Source organism: Dasypus novemcinctus, chromosome 10 (genome assembly GCF_030445035.2).
Source record: "Dasypus novemcinctus isolate mDasNov1 chromosome 10, mDasNov1.1.hap2, whole genome shotgun sequence".
In the NCBI taxonomy this organism is placed as follows: Eukaryota; Metazoa; Chordata; class Mammalia; order Cingulata; family Dasypodidae; genus Dasypus; species Dasypus novemcinctus.
In genome coordinates, this window is record NC_080682.1 from 74,151,412 (window position 1) to 74,166,469 (window position 15,058).

Genomic DNA, 15,058 nt, shown 5'->3' on the forward strand with positions numbered 1-15,058 from the left:
CAAAGGCAACACATTGAGGAGAGCCAGGCAGAGGTCACTTGGAAGTCACTAGACCTGGAGAATGCACCCAGGCGGCCCGGCCAGCCTGCGCCTCGCCCATGGCCTGCTTCCTTCAGTCCAGGTGACGAGACGCTCTTACAAACAGCAGAGGAATGCGGTGAGAGTTGGCATTTGCAAATGACAAATTTCTGACCGTATTCCAGTTCTTTGGAATGGAAAACCAGCAGCTTCCTGTTACAAAATGTACCAACAGTTCATGCCTAATACATAGGCATGGGCACGTCATACACTTCAAATCTAAATTTTGCTAAAAATACAACAAAGCCAGCATATTTTTAGCCAGGTAAACATTTCTAAGGACTAGGTCAAATCTATATTGGTCTCTGCCCTGCACCCCACAGAAGGAACCATTCTAAAGGATCAGGAAGCAGAAACCAAAGAGACAAGCCTCACAGCCCCAGGCAGCTGGGAGTCACGGATCCCTGGTGACCGTCTCCAGCTGAGGAGCGCTTCCAGGGACTAGACGACTTGTCCTTTCCCAGCAGACAGGCATCGTCTTTTAAAGACACAGCCACAGGCAACTTTAAAAGGCAAGTTTTAGCTGTGTTTTACTCCTCGCATTTGCTGGAGGCCCTTAAACAAGTCGTCTTCCCTCCCTGTGCCCTAACTTCGTCACCCTCAACTAGATGTGGGTTTAGTTAAGCGCAGCGCAGGGGGAGGCACACGTAGTGTGTAAGGAGGCAAGCTCTGCAGTTCCAGGCCTGGCTCCTCCATTCATTAGGTGTGTGACCTAGGGCAAGTTGCTTCTGCTCTCTGTGCCTGGGTTCATCTGTAAAACGGAGACAATAAAAGAAGTGCCTATCTCAGAGGCAATTGCTCTTGGCATGATTAAATGAGAAAATCCATATAAAAAGCTTAGAACAGTGTCAGTATATAGTAAATGCTCAGTAAATGACGGTGAGGGTATCTACCTTGTGCCAGACACTTTTTTACAAACTGCTTTGATCTGCACAACCCAAGCTCTTACTATCCCTGAGGAAACTCACGCATGGCAGGGCTGACTTGTCAATCAAGCTGCAGTTAAACAACTGTTTATTGAGTGCCTTCTGCATTCCAAGTCCTACACTAGGACTGGGGGAGTTAGCTGGTTAGTAAATAAACCCAGATATCTATGACTTCCAGTCTGGAGGATCTAAAAGACGAGGCAGAAGAGCATGGACTTCTAAAGGAGACTATGTATGTCGAGTGGGAGGCATTCAGTGAGGCCCATGGCCACAATTACACCATCCACAAAGAGGTCCTGGCTTTCTGATTCCTTAAGCCAAATGCAAAAGTTTTCTGACATGAAGGAATTAAGAAAACTCATTTTAACTACTTGGTAGAAGGAGGGAAAAGAACAGAGCATCTAGGGCTGGTTCCAATTCTTTAAACCACCAGGCTTTTCAGAGCAGAACACCTGATCGCCCTAAGTCAGGAGGAAAGAACACTGCATCTGGAGTCAGGGGACTGGGTTCCACTTTTTGCTCTGCCCTTGAGAGCTGGGTGACCTCCAGCAAGCCTGGCCCCTGTCTGGGTCACAGTTTTCCCTTCTGTACAATGGAGCTGTGGGAATAGATGGCCTCAAAATTCTCCATTGGCTCAGACTTCCAGGTCTCTGAGTCCTTAGAAGCACAGATCACTAAGCAGACATCCCAAGTAAGCCTCATTATCCTCAATCTACTTCTGCCACCTAAATGGCATTTATACATCCAGGGCTTGCCGTCTGTGGTCCAGAGACTGCTAACAACCCAGGCTTATGCATGGGAAGGTCTGCCGGCTCTAGGATGCTTGCAGTCCACACATTTTGATGAAAACGTGCATCACTCCCAGGTCTGAAAAGAATCAAAGCAGGGAAGCGGAATTGGCCCAATGGATAGGGCGTCTGCCTACCACATGGGAGGTCCGTGGTTCAAACCCCAGGCCTCCTTGACTGGTGTGGAGCTGGCCCATGCGCAGCGCTGATGCACGCAAGGAGTGCTCTGCCACACAGGGGTGTCCTCCGCGTAGGGGAGCCCCTCGCACAAGGAGTGCGCCCATAAGGAGAGCCACCCAGCGCGAAAGAAAGTGCAGCCTGCCCAGGAATGGCGCCGCACACAGGGAGAGCTGACACAACAAGATGACGCAGCAAAAAAACACACAGATTCCTGGTACTGCTGATAAGGATAGAAGTGGTTACAGAAGAACGCACAGCGAATGGACACAACGAGCAGACAACTGGGGGGGAGGGGGAGAGGAGAGAAATAAAAAATTAAAAAATATAAAAAAAGAATAAAAGCAAATCGGCATGAACTGAGGACTCTCTGCGAGCTGCAGCCCAGCAGCACCTGGCAGGAGGGCGGGAGTCCTCCAGCTGTCAGGCACAGGGGCCTGCAGGGCTCAGTAGCAGGCGTAACCTGGGGTGGGGGCAGAGGCGACAGCAGTGGGAGAAGAGTGTTTCCAGATTGCAGCAGGGCATGGGCAAAAGCAAGGGGGCTTCTTGTTCTATACATGCAGAGCTCTGGCGACAGGCCGGGAGAGGCACAGAAGGAGGCCCCATGAGTAAGGAATGTGGGGAGTGCCGAGGTCAAGGAAAATGGGGAGCAGACTTCCAGAAGAAGAGCATCCCAAGTTTCGATTGTCTGAAGCAATACTTAAGCATGGGGCTCAGATCTCTTGTAAACACTGCTAGATAAAAGGTTTGGGGATTAAAAAGACCTGGGTTTGAATCCTGTCTCTGGCCATGCCAGCTGTGACACCTAAATGAGTCCCTCTGCCTCTCTCAGGCTGGGCTCCTCACTAACATCTCACTGATAAAACTGACCTAGTGATATCCACTCAGAAAGTTAGGGTGAGGATGAAAGGAAATAACGTATGGTGGGAAGCGGACTTGGCCCAATGGATAGGGCGTCCGTCTACCACATGGGAGGCCCGCGGTTCAAACCCAGGGCCTCCTTGACCCGTGTGGAGCTGGCCCATGCGCAATGCTGATGTGCGCAAGGAGTGCCGTGCCACGCAGTGGTGTCCCCCACATAGGGGAGCCCCACGTGCAAGGAGTGCACCCCATAAGGAGAGTCACCCAACTCGAAAGAAAGAGCAGCCTGCCCAGGAATGGCGCCGCACACATGGAGAGCTGACACAACAAGATGACGCAACAAAAAGAGACACAGATTTCTGGTGCCACTGATAAGAATAGGAGCAGTCACAGAAGAACACATAGCAAATGGACACAGAGAGCAGACAACTGGAGCGGGGGGGCGGGGGGGAAGGGGAGAGAAAATAAATAAAAAAAATAAATCTTAAAAAAAAAAAAGAAATAACGTATGGAGCTGACCCAGAAATGGTTGCTGCATTCATTATTCCTGGAAGCCTTGTCCTCTCCCGGGCCTCCATAAACCCTGCCCTCTATCCAACCAACTGAAACCCTCTTTCTGCCAAAGTCCATGGCCTTCTCCCCCCGTTCAACCCTTCCAGTCTTCTGCACCACCGTTATCACACCTGACAGACATTGCGCTATTGGAGCAGCCAGGCTGGACATTGTAATTAGCCTTGTGTAAAGGGATCTGCCTCCTCCCTCTACTCAGCCAGAGCAGGCGAGCTTCCCAAAGATCTTGTGTTGGAGAGCTTTGACTTGACCTCAGCCACTGTTCCGTTGGCCGCTCTGTGTCTCCTACGCTCCGCCACTCACCACTCACATGCACTTCTCAGTTCACATCACAGGTGGGAGTTCTGCAGGCTCCACATGGTATAGGCGCAACTTCATGCACACAGCTGGTGCTTAATATCTACTTACACACTCTTGTTTTTCAAATCCTACTCTTTCTCCCCTCCCCATTTCTTTTCTTCTGAAAATACTAAGTAACTACCATGTATAGATTCTGTGCTGGGCCATCCGGTATCAAGACAGACACATCCTGAACTCAATGAAGTCATGGCCTCGCAATAAATAAGCCATTAGGGCCCCGCTGTGGGTGCTCCAGAGCAGGCTGTGAGAGCCAATAGGAGAAACACTGCATCGGGACCATAGTGGTGGCAGAAGGCTTCCTGGAGGAGGAGACACTAATGCTGAACTTGAATGTGCAAAAGGCAAGGAGGCTTAAGCCAGGCAAAGGAGACCTATTGTGGGGAGAGAAAGAAGGTTGAAGCGGAGAAAAAAGCTTACCTCTACTCACACTCTTTACCTTCTTAGTGCCTGGCCTAGTGGGGTTCAACCAGGGGTTTTAATTTAATTTTAGTTTCTTCATTTATAAAAATTTTATCTTTGCAAACTTGGATACATCTTAGATTTTTACAAGAGAATACTGAATCAAACTGGATCTTGTGATTTCCATAAAATGTCAGCAACCATTTTCATGAGAGAATAAAAAATTAAGCCAAGATTCTCACACTACACCAGAAAGGAGATAAGGAACCCAGATCCTAAACCTAGTGAAACAAACTTGGCCAGGCTGTTGTAAAAGAGTTGACCAAAAAACAAACCTCCCCCAAAACCAGTTAACCAAACAAAAAACCCTACGTCATTTACATTCTCATGGGTACAACATAAATATCAAAGGGATTGGTAACATACACTATTCAGCTGGGGCTTCGTTTTGTTTCCCAATTTTTATTTGGAAAATTTTCAAACCTACAGAAAAGTTGAAAGGATTACACATCCAATGTCCTTATAACGTCTCTGAAATTCACCAGGTGTTAACATTTTACATTTGCTTTCTCTTCTCTGGAGATATTCTCACTTTTTTTCCTGAACCATTTGAGAATTAGTTGCTGACATCAAGACACTTCACCTCTAAATATTTTAACATGGATCTCCCAAGAAAAAGGACATTTCCTTACATAACCCCAATACCCTTAACACTGATAGAATAATATTACCATACAATCTACGTTCAAGTGTCCCCAATTGCCTCCAAATGACCTTTCTTGCTTTTGTTGTGTTGCACATCCAGGATTCAGTCAAGAACCTCTCGTTGGATTTGGTTTTCATAACACTTTAGTTTCTTTTTCCAGAATAGTCCCCCACCTGCCTTTTAAGTTATTTTGTCTTTCATGACATTGACAGTTTTGAAGATCCCAGCCAGGCCTGTTGTCTTAAAGAATGAACCATATTATATCAATAGAACTCATGATTGCATCCTCCTGCCAAAACAACACTTTTGAAATGAATTCCCAATTTTTCCCTTCCTCGGTTCAGAGCCAGCCCTGCCACTTATACTTAGTGATAACACTTAGTGGGCAAAATAGCTATTGTCTTGTGGCCTCAGGAATGTTACATATCCCAGAAGGGTTTAACTGATATTATTAAGCACCTAATATGTATTTAATATTGAAAGCATGCTTTATTTTCAAACTGGGGGGTTGGAATGGGGGGTGGGAAGGAGAGTAAAAACGGCATATGGCATGAGTACCAAGCCAAAGGAAATTTTAGAGCAATTTGCTTTGGTTCAGTATTAACAATGCCTTTTCAGATAATTCATACTTGCTATTTATGAATCTTGACTTTGGGGTCAAACAAATTCTGGTTTTACCATTTACCAGTTGTGCTTCTTGGAATAGAAGCTTAAATTCTCTCGGCTTTGGTTTCCTCTAAGGGTAACCTAAATAGGATATAAGAAGCTTAAATCAGCGCCTTGCTCATAATAATTACATCTATTCATCTCCACAATACCTCTGCATAGAAAGAAGAATAGCATTCGGGGGTGCTCTGTCGTGGTTCCTAGGGGAGCAGCGGCAGTCCCCCAGGTGCAGCGGCAAGGACCAGGAAGGACTGAGGGTCCAACAGTGAGCCCCTGATACCAATGACTATGTTTGTGAGCCTATATGCCTGAAATAAGAACAAAGCCTAGAGCAGCACTGTGCCTGGGAATTTCCTCCTGACAGCCTTCATGTTACTCAAATGTGGCCAGTCTCGAAGCCAAACTCAGCATGTAAATGCAATGCCTTCCCCCCAGTGTGGGACATGACACCCGGGTATGAGCCTCCCTTGCACCGAGGGATCACTATCAACTACCAACTGATGATGCAACTGGAAAATGACCTTGAATTGAAGGTTCAATGCGGATCAGCAGAATATCCCTGTCTACATATAATAACATGACTTTAAAATGCTGTTTGACCTAATGTAAGGGGGAAAAGGAAAGGAGAAATGAGTTTATATGGCTACGAGTCTCTAAAAAAGAGTCTGGAGGCTGTCAGAAGGATTGCCCTTATGCACAACTGAGCAGAGTCTAAGAGACAGATAAAGTAGATACAATCCCCAGGTATTGGTTCCTTGGAGGGCTGAAGAGACCCATGGGTTCTATGGTCATGGCAGAAGGGGTTCACTGCCATGTCAGATGGCCCTTCTTTGGAGCTGGTGTTTCTGTGTGATGAAACTGGACTCAGATGGGATCTCTTTTCATAAGACTTTCATGCTACTTTACTGGAATTGTAGTTAGTGTTGGGGTTTAAGATATAATTAGGGGATTTGAATCTTTGGACTGACAATATGATAGCCAGGCCCTGAGCCTCAACAGACTCCAGCTCCTACAATCGGATTTATTGGACTCACCTCACTCAGCTAAGATGGAGTTGAAGAAGGACAACCACCACACCATGGCGCCTAGAGAGCCTACAACTGAAAGCAGGAGGATTGCATCCAGTATCCATGTGGAATCTGAGCCTCCTCTTGACAAAGAGGTGCAACGGACACAACCAATCCAAGGTCCACAGAGAAAAGGTAGCACTGGAGTGGGAAAAGTGGACATGGTGGCTGATGGGTATGGGGAATGGCAGGAAGAGATGAGATGTGGAGGTGCCTTTGGGACTTGGAGTTGCCCTGGGCGGTGCTTCAGGGGCAATCACCAGACATTGTAAATCTACCCAGAGCCCACTGGATGGAATGGGGGAGAGTATGGGCCATGATGTGGACCATTGACCATGAGGTGCAGAGATGCCCAGAGATGTACTTACCAAATGCAATGGATGTGTCATGATGATGGGAGTGAATGTTGCTGGGTGGGGGGGAGTGGTGGGGTGGGGGTGGTGGGGTTGAATGGGACCTCATATATTTTTTTAATGTAATATTTTTACAAAATCAATTAAAAAAAACATGAAAGAAAAAAAAAGAAAGAAGAATGGCATTATCCTCTCCATTTTACAGACAAGATAAGTGAAGCTCAGAAAGACGATGTGACTTGTTAAAGGTCATGCAGCAAAATGTCAGAGGAGACAGAACTAGAACCAAAATTGCTGACTCCCAGAGCACCACTTCAATTTCTCCTCAGGAAGTAGCTCGACCGCATGGACATGTATGGTGCGTTGCATGATGCCAGTATAGAGGATGTGCTCCATTGGTGTCAGTTACCATTATCAAAATGATCTTTTTTTGCACCTCACTGCCATGAATAACTGATTTTGTTCAAGGGCCCTCAGAGAACCCTGAGAGGTCAGCTCATACCTATCCTGACCAAACCCCCATTTCCACCCTGTCTTCACTCTCCCACTGAGATGAGGGGTTGAAACAACCTAAAATTTACTGAAGGGAAGCCTAAGTTAAACCATGGACTCTAGTTAATAGTACAATAAAAAATGTGCTATCATCAGTTGTAACAAATGTTCCACACCAATGCAAGATGTTAATAATAGGTTGTACCTGGGACCTGTATATTATGTATGATTGTTCTATAAACTCACAACTTCTCTAGTAAAGAAAAAAAAAATCACTCACTGAAGGTATTAAGGCTTTACTTGAAAGGAGAAACAAAAATTTTCTGAGGCCACATGGCCATTGTTCACAAAACACAAGAGAGGGACTGTTTTCCTTGGGAAATGGGGCACGACATCATGAGTCATTCTTTAGGTTCTGTGTGGGTGACTTGGGGTTCCTGAGAAAAACTTTATAGTGTCACTCACTATTGTCTAGTATAGACTAAAGCACAAAAGCCTGACCAAGTTTTGTTCCTAATATCACATGGCCCAAGACATTCTAGGAACACATAGTCCGTCCCCTTAAACAATTTGACCAAGAGACAGAGTCACCATTGAAGTCGATTCTGAGGCTGAGATGGTGAAACTCCATTAGGCAGATGGCCATGCCTCAGGGCACCTGAATGGTCAAACCGATTACAAGGCTTAGTAGCCAATTCCCATCACACCCGTGCCAGCTGGGACAGAAGAGGGATTCGCTTCTGCCCTCAGAACAATAACGAGCCATTGAGAGGACCCAACCAATGGAAAGTCCTATTCTTGGTCTTGACCTGGGCTGGGCCATCAGATCGGTCAGTTCCACTCCACCATCCTCACAGGGCCAGCTCAGACTGGGTGTAGAAAGGAGGTTTCCACAGATTTTTTTTGCAGCAGGTCCCTCAGCTTGGTTAGTGCTGTAGAGATGGCACGTCTGGGACCAAAATATGGAGACTCCGTTCAACAACTCCGGGTATGACCTCTTTGGAGGGCTGCACACTACTCCTAAACGACCCTCGCTCCCCACTCAGCTAACAAAAGCCTTTTTCTGCTCTCATAGCGCATACCATCTGTCCTTCCTTGTCATCAGTAACTCACTTAGGAGGCACCAAGTGTATGGAAAGAACCTGGGCTTGAGACGAGCAGATCTGGTTTCCCAACACCCTGGGTAATATAAATATGCAATAACACATTCCTTTGCTTACTAAGTGCTTAGCAAACTACCTGTATTAGCTCACTGAATTTTCACAGCCAACCTATAAATATCACTATTTTAATTTTATAAATGAGGAAACTGAGGTTTAGAGATGTTAAATAACTTGCCCAAAGCCTGGATTTGAGCCCAGGTCTATGTCTCAATGAAGCGGAATTTACCATGTAAAATTGCCTCCAAGTGATAACTTTCCATACCTTCTTCATGTAAAATGGGGGAGACAATTTTATATTTTACAGGGTTTCATGTGTCTCAAATTCATATCTATGAAGAGCACTGAAGACCATCTGGCATATAACAGATGCTCTGTAAATGCTCCCTTCCTTTGCTGCTGAGGTGAATTCTAAGTAATAAGAATATCTGACCTTAGGCCAAAATCTCGCTGGGTGATTTGGCTTTTTCAGACTGCTGTCAGGAGCTTCATTAAGGCCTGATTAAAACACCTCTTTCAAGGTTTACATCCCTCATAGCTAGTACGTAAATAAAATGGGACACAAAGATTTGGTGCTTCAGTCTGGTCACACAGGAAGAAAAGTGTGATAAGTGGGAAGCAAACCACTTTCCAAAAGCAAGAAATTAGACCATAGCGCCTCCAGCCTGGCCTTTGATGTGTGTGTGCTTACATGTGCTCATTACTTTAAGCTATTCCATGTGTATATATTTATATATGTGTGTGTATATACATGGATATACACATATCCAGAAGTAGATGTATTTATATGCAAATATATATACACACGTAATGATACCCTAAATAAGCCCCCAGTACTACCTTTAAAGTGTCTTCAGAAAATTAACCCATGGAATAAGCAATAATATGTGAATATAAACATCCCTGCATGTTGGCAGATAACCATGCTACACAATCCCCTCCAAGAACTGAGAAACAGAAGAAAGGGAATAACATAATAGCTGAAAAATGCACTAATCAAAGCCACAATCAAACTTTGATAATGGAGCAAAGGTTCTAATCAAAACACAAAGGGGCAAACTTGCAACAGGTTGTGAGCTTGAGCTGCACGCTCCTTCCTAAGAGCCTTGCACGAGCTTTCTTTTAAACATCTAAAACACCCACAGAGGATTTCAATCAGTTCTAATTACTTTTTTGAAGAAATGAGTTGCAAGTTGACCACCAGGCCCTAAAAACAGGAAATATCGAAGTTTTATATTAAAATATCTAAATATATATTTTATTTTTTTTCTGTAGCTCTTCTTAAAAATAGGCTAGCAGCTCTCCTCAAATAGCTCATGAACGTTCCTTATCTTAAGGTCGGCTGGACAGGGTTTCTGAGCTAACACAGAGCATGTCTTTAAAACAATCTTTGCACATGGTCATAATTTATAGGACACGTTAACAGAACACACGCTATAAAAGTCCATTCTTGGAGGGAAGGCCCAGGTATGCCAGTACCAGGAAGGGAATTCAAGGATATGAGGCTCTGCTGCAGAGCCTAGTTTCCTCCACCGGGGGTCGAGACTCATCTGTAAGTTTGTGGGAAAGATACAAGGTGAGAGGCTTGGAGGGTTGACGTGGGCCTGCACCTAAGGGCTATTTGCAGGCTAAGTTAGGTCTCTTCGCCCTTGATGGAGATGGAGAGCAGGCTTGGGCTGTCCTTGGCTGACAGCAGAATTGTATAATAAAACAAGGCTACGCACTCCCTTCCAAGAACTGCCCCCTTTTCCCTGTAACTACCATGTTAAATATTCTGAACCCCAGGCTAATAATACCAATCACTGTCATTTCCCAAGGGTCTGTTGTAAAGCGGGTCCTTCAGGGGTACCATCTCCCCAGCTCCTCTTGACCACAGCCGTGCACAGTCAGAATTCCTAGCCACCAGGAAGTTATCACGCAAACCCAGTCCTTTGTCGGCAAAGCCTCTGTTCTTTCCTCATTGTCACCTTTTGAACAGGAAGGTATCAGCTTCCCTTCAGTGGCCTCAGCTCCTGCTCTGCTCTGCTGCAGGTCATGCTCATTTGCACCTGCTCTCCTCCCCACCCACCTGTGCTTGAAGCCGGGCACACCTCCTGCCTCCTCCAGGGGGCCCTCTGCTCTTCTTCAGGCACCATCGCTCTTCCCCTCCCTTGGAAGGCGTAGGGCACCCACCCCAAGCACCCCTCTCAGGCCTCCCGGCATGGTGCCCTGTTGTCCTGGGCACAGCAGTCAGGCCTCCAGACTAGATTACAAAATCCCCAAGGCCCAGGCCATGTCTTAAAGCCCTGAGGCTCTGCAAGAGGACGAGGAGGAAGGCAGCTAAGGAAAGTGGCAAGGCCACAGACCTGGAGGCCAGGCCAGCCTGGGCTGGAGTCTCTGCTCTGCCACACTGGCTGGCCTGAAGCCTGTTCCTGAATTTTGCTGAGCTTCACTGACCTCATCTAGCTTAATGGTTAGAGCACTGGCCTTAGAAATCAGGGTCCGCAAGTTATCAGACAATTTCTATGGAGAAACCTTATGGCATTGTGGTTAAGAGAGCATGAAATCCAGAACCAGACTGCCCAAGTTCTAGTTCTACCACTGCCCCTCACTGGGACTCATCTTCTCTTTGCCTCCATGGTCCTCCTGTGCAAAATGGGTATAATAAGACTTATTAGGTTCGACTGAATAAAAGGGAAGGAAGAGAAAGACATCATTTTCCATTTAACTTATCATTTCCTGAGTATCCTTCAATGATACTTTGGGGTGGAGGGGCTACCAGATTGCAAGTCAGACACTGTCCTCTAGCTGTAGGCTGGGCACTATGTAAGTCAGAGTGTGGGCTGTCTAAATAAGGCAAAGTTCCTTTGGCCAAAGTCACTTTGATGACAGGATGGGCTGTGAAGAGAACAAGGATCTGCCACCTGGCACAGGGAAGAGTCCCCAGGACCCCTGGACACTGAGGAAAAGAGGGCAAGCAGGCAAAAACCAGACAGCCACCGTGAGTGGCCAATTCCCACAACAGTCCATCCAAACTGTTCTCGGGGTCAGTGCACAAGAACCCACTGAGGGCAGGAGAAGTGGAATGGGGGGTGGGGGTGGGGGTCTGGGAACTGTGCACCAAGGGTGAGGGAGGGAAGCAAAGTCTTAAGAGAATAGGACCATGCCAGCCCCCAGGGAGAAGGGAGAGGACATTTTTCAGGGCAGAGGATGATGAATCACCTTTCCAGAGTCTGCCCACCGCACGTCCTCCAATGATACTTGTTAAAGGAAGGGTCAAATGGGCAACAGGACATGAGCTGCCTGGGTATGAACAATCTCAGCCTCCACTTTCCCTCTCCTTTGTTGAATCCCCCTCATCAGGCTCGAGGGTGTGTGTCACATCCTGAGTCACTGCTCTGGCCTCCTATGCACTGCCTACCCTACCTCATAAGCCCTACCTCCCAGAATGAAGGGGAAAACCCCCCAGGAGTGTCCCGCAGGGTCTATACCCATTTCAGAGCCCGCTGGGCAGATCCCAGAGCTTACAACAGAAAAGGAGAGTGGATGCATAAAACCCCAGCAGAGACAGGCCCGAGGAAACCTCGCCTTCCTCCCACACGCCATCACTCAACCCTGTCAGCTTCCAAAAATGTTTAGCAAGTACAGCAGCAAGGGGCATGCTTATCAGCCTGGCATGGGAGCTTAATCTATTTGAGGGCCTTCTCCAGCCCAGAGTTCCAGAAGTCTGCTTACAATTAGCTTCCAGTTCCAATGCCTCCACCAGAAAGGCTAGGAATATGTTGAGCTCTAGCCTCTGACCAGAGAAAGCTCTAGGAGAAGGTGGAGACAGTGTCAGCAGAGAAGCACTTGCCAAAAAGGTCAGCTGGCCTGTTGCCACTATCCCGACACAAACCCCAAACCACCTCCTCTCTGGCTTCCCGCCTCTGCTAACCGGGACAGTCACATCCGTCAGGTCTGCCTTTCCCCAAAAGTCCCTACTGACCAAATGCAAAGAAAATAGAGCATGCCCCCACTCCCTTCTACCAGGAGAAGGAGAGGAAAAAAGCAGGAGGGAGGGCAGGAGGCCAGGAGAACCTGATTGGCCCTCGCTGATTTCCTTAAAAGAGATTGCAAGGCCCGGCCCATCACCCATCTGAATTGGGTGTGTCTGGGAAGGTAGAAGCAGCCACCTCTCTTCAAGCCCTCTTTCCATCCTCACCTTCACCCCCACCTCCAGTCACCCTGGCTACCAGCACCAGGAAGGAGGGGCTTAGCTCCAGGCCGCCATTCTGAGACAGCTACCCCCATCGCAAAAGGCAGCCAAGACGCCAGGAGCCTGGAGCTGCCTGCCTCAGCTGGTGCACCAGCACTCACTCTGCAGCCCAGCAATGTGCAGGGGATTCTGTCAGTCCACACGGTGGACATCATGCGCGCGCCTCCCCAGGACTCCTTTCCTGAACCTTGAAGCCAGGCCAGGGGGCGGCGAGCCCAATGGGAGAAGAGCAAGCCACTGCGCTGTAGACATCCCTTGGCAGGGACATTCCAGGGTGGGAACCCCCCCGCCCTCCACACACAGTGCAGCAGCAGCAGATACTACTGCCTTCTTGGGGCCAACCCGCGATCACGCAGGACCTGACATTTCCAGGGCGGCACACGTTTCTTGAGAACAGCAGTACCCACCAGAAGGAAGCAGCGGGCGTGCCACACCGCGGGTCTCGGCCAAGCTCCTTAGGCACACCTTTGGCATCCGGGCCACACCTACCGGCCGGCCCACTCTCCTTGAGCACCCACAAATCTGCCGGCCTAAGGGGAACGGACCCTTCCCAGCCCACAGAGAAGCCTTTCCTCCCATCTAGTCGTTCCCCCCACTCCCCCCAAAAGTGTTCATCCATCCCCCCAGATAAGCACCAGGGCACGCAGCACCTCTCACCTGGGTATCCAACCCGTTTTCCAACGAGCCGCTCTTCCGCAGAGGGAGCCCCTCCCCCGCCGACTCCTGCAGCCCCTGCGATTTCAGGGGGATCTGGCTAGGGTAGGCGGTCTTGCTCACCTCCACCTTGCTTCCCAACTTGAGGTAGCAGGGCTGGGGACCGGCTCGGGCCGGGGGCACGTGCAGAATGGGTACGGCGCTGTGCACGGGTTTGGGGAGTCCCGACTTCATTTTGGAGGCGACCAGGATGGCCGGCATCTTCTCCCGGGGCTTCGGCTTTCCCAGCACGTCCCTGGCAGCGGCAGCGGAGGCGACAGCTAAAGGCAGCGCGGGCAGCAGAGCAGGCGCTGGGCTTTGGCCCGCGAGGCGCCCACCACCAGCGGCGGAATGAAAAAATCCCCGAGTTGGGGAGAACGCAGCGTGCGGGCGAGGGCGCCTTCGGGGTGCCGGGGAGGGGCCCGGGACTGGTCACCGCGCTCAGCGATCCCGCTTGGACAGATGCTGCAGCCCGGTCTCACGCCCGTCCTGCGTGGGCTGCTCAAGAGCTCTGGGCGCTCGGGGGCTGCTGCCTCTCGCGATCTTCCACCTGGGAAACCGAGGTCTGGAAGCCCATATTATCTTGTCACTGCATCTCCGACGCGAGGAGGCCCTTAGGAAGGGAGAGACGCGCCGGGGACGCACGCCTTCCTCTCCGGGAGGCTGTGGGTGCGAGCGGGCGAGGGAAGAAGAGAGCAGCGGAGCAAAGGGAGAGGGAGGGCGCACCGAGCCCAAGGTGTCTCCACCGAGGGGCAGCTGCCGCCCTGCTCGCGAGCACCGCGGTGTCACCCGCGACGCAGAGACGCGGCGAAAGCCGCGAAAGGTCTCGGTGTGACAGTCGGTCACCACGGCCCAAAAGCTTCCCGGACAGATATCACCTTAGCGCCTGCGGGTCTGCACATGCTCCGTGCGCTACAGCGCAGCTAAGCCGTGGCCGAGAGGCGCGGGCACCGGGACCCGCGGCTGGCGGGCTGGGCAGGGCTGCACTCGCGAGCGGCCGCCGCGCTCCCCGAGAAGGCTGCGCGGGCTGCGGGGCTCGGCGCAGGGGGCCCAGGCTGCGCTCCGCGGCGGTGGCGCGCGCTGACAGCCGGGGCCGCCCCGCCGCGCCCATTGGCCCGCGGCGAACCAATCGGCGGCCGCAGCTGTCCCTGCAAAGGGGGCGTGGCTTCGAGCCAGGCCGCCGCGGAAACTCGGGGGCCGCGCGTGGCCGCGCGTACAAAGCGGGCTGGTGGCGGCTCTGCGGCACTGCTGCGGCCGCGCGCTCCCGGCGGGCGACACCCCCGCGTCCCTGAAGCCTTTTGAAAAATGCCCTTTCGAACGCAAACGCACGCCTCGGAGCTCCGCGGGCACGGCTCAGGGGAAGTTTGTTTGCTTTTTCAAATTGTTTCTGGTCATCTTAACGGTTTGAGCCTTCCGGAGTCACGCCCGCGGCCTCGCTGTCCCCCGTCTGGCCTGGGCAGGGCTGCTCCTCGTCTCCCGCGCTAAGGGCACGCCAGACATTTCTCCTCTTTAATGTCTGCTTCTTCCA

At 49.9% G+C, this 15,058-nt stretch overlaps 1 protein-coding gene across 8 annotated transcripts in view; it reads right to left on the reverse strand.

Moving 5' to 3' along the window:
* NAV2 (neuron navigator 2) overlaps positions 1-15,058 on the reverse strand; it is a 741,011-nt gene that overhangs the window by 380,561 nt on the left and 345,392 nt on the right. For 5 of the 8 annotated variants that reach the window (XM_012525659.4, XM_058305647.2, XM_058305646.1 and 2 more), the window contains exon 1: positions 13,495-14,615. The exons of 2 other annotated variants lie outside the window; for them this stretch is intronic. In XM_012525659.4, the coding sequence (XP_012381113.2) occupies positions 13,495-13,752 (258 nt within the window). In that variant the 5' untranslated portion in view covers positions 13,753-14,615. Of the gene's footprint in view, positions 1-13,494; positions 14,616-15,058 lie in introns of those variants that run through there. One more of the 8 variants, XM_058305644.1, reaches the window with a different exon arrangement.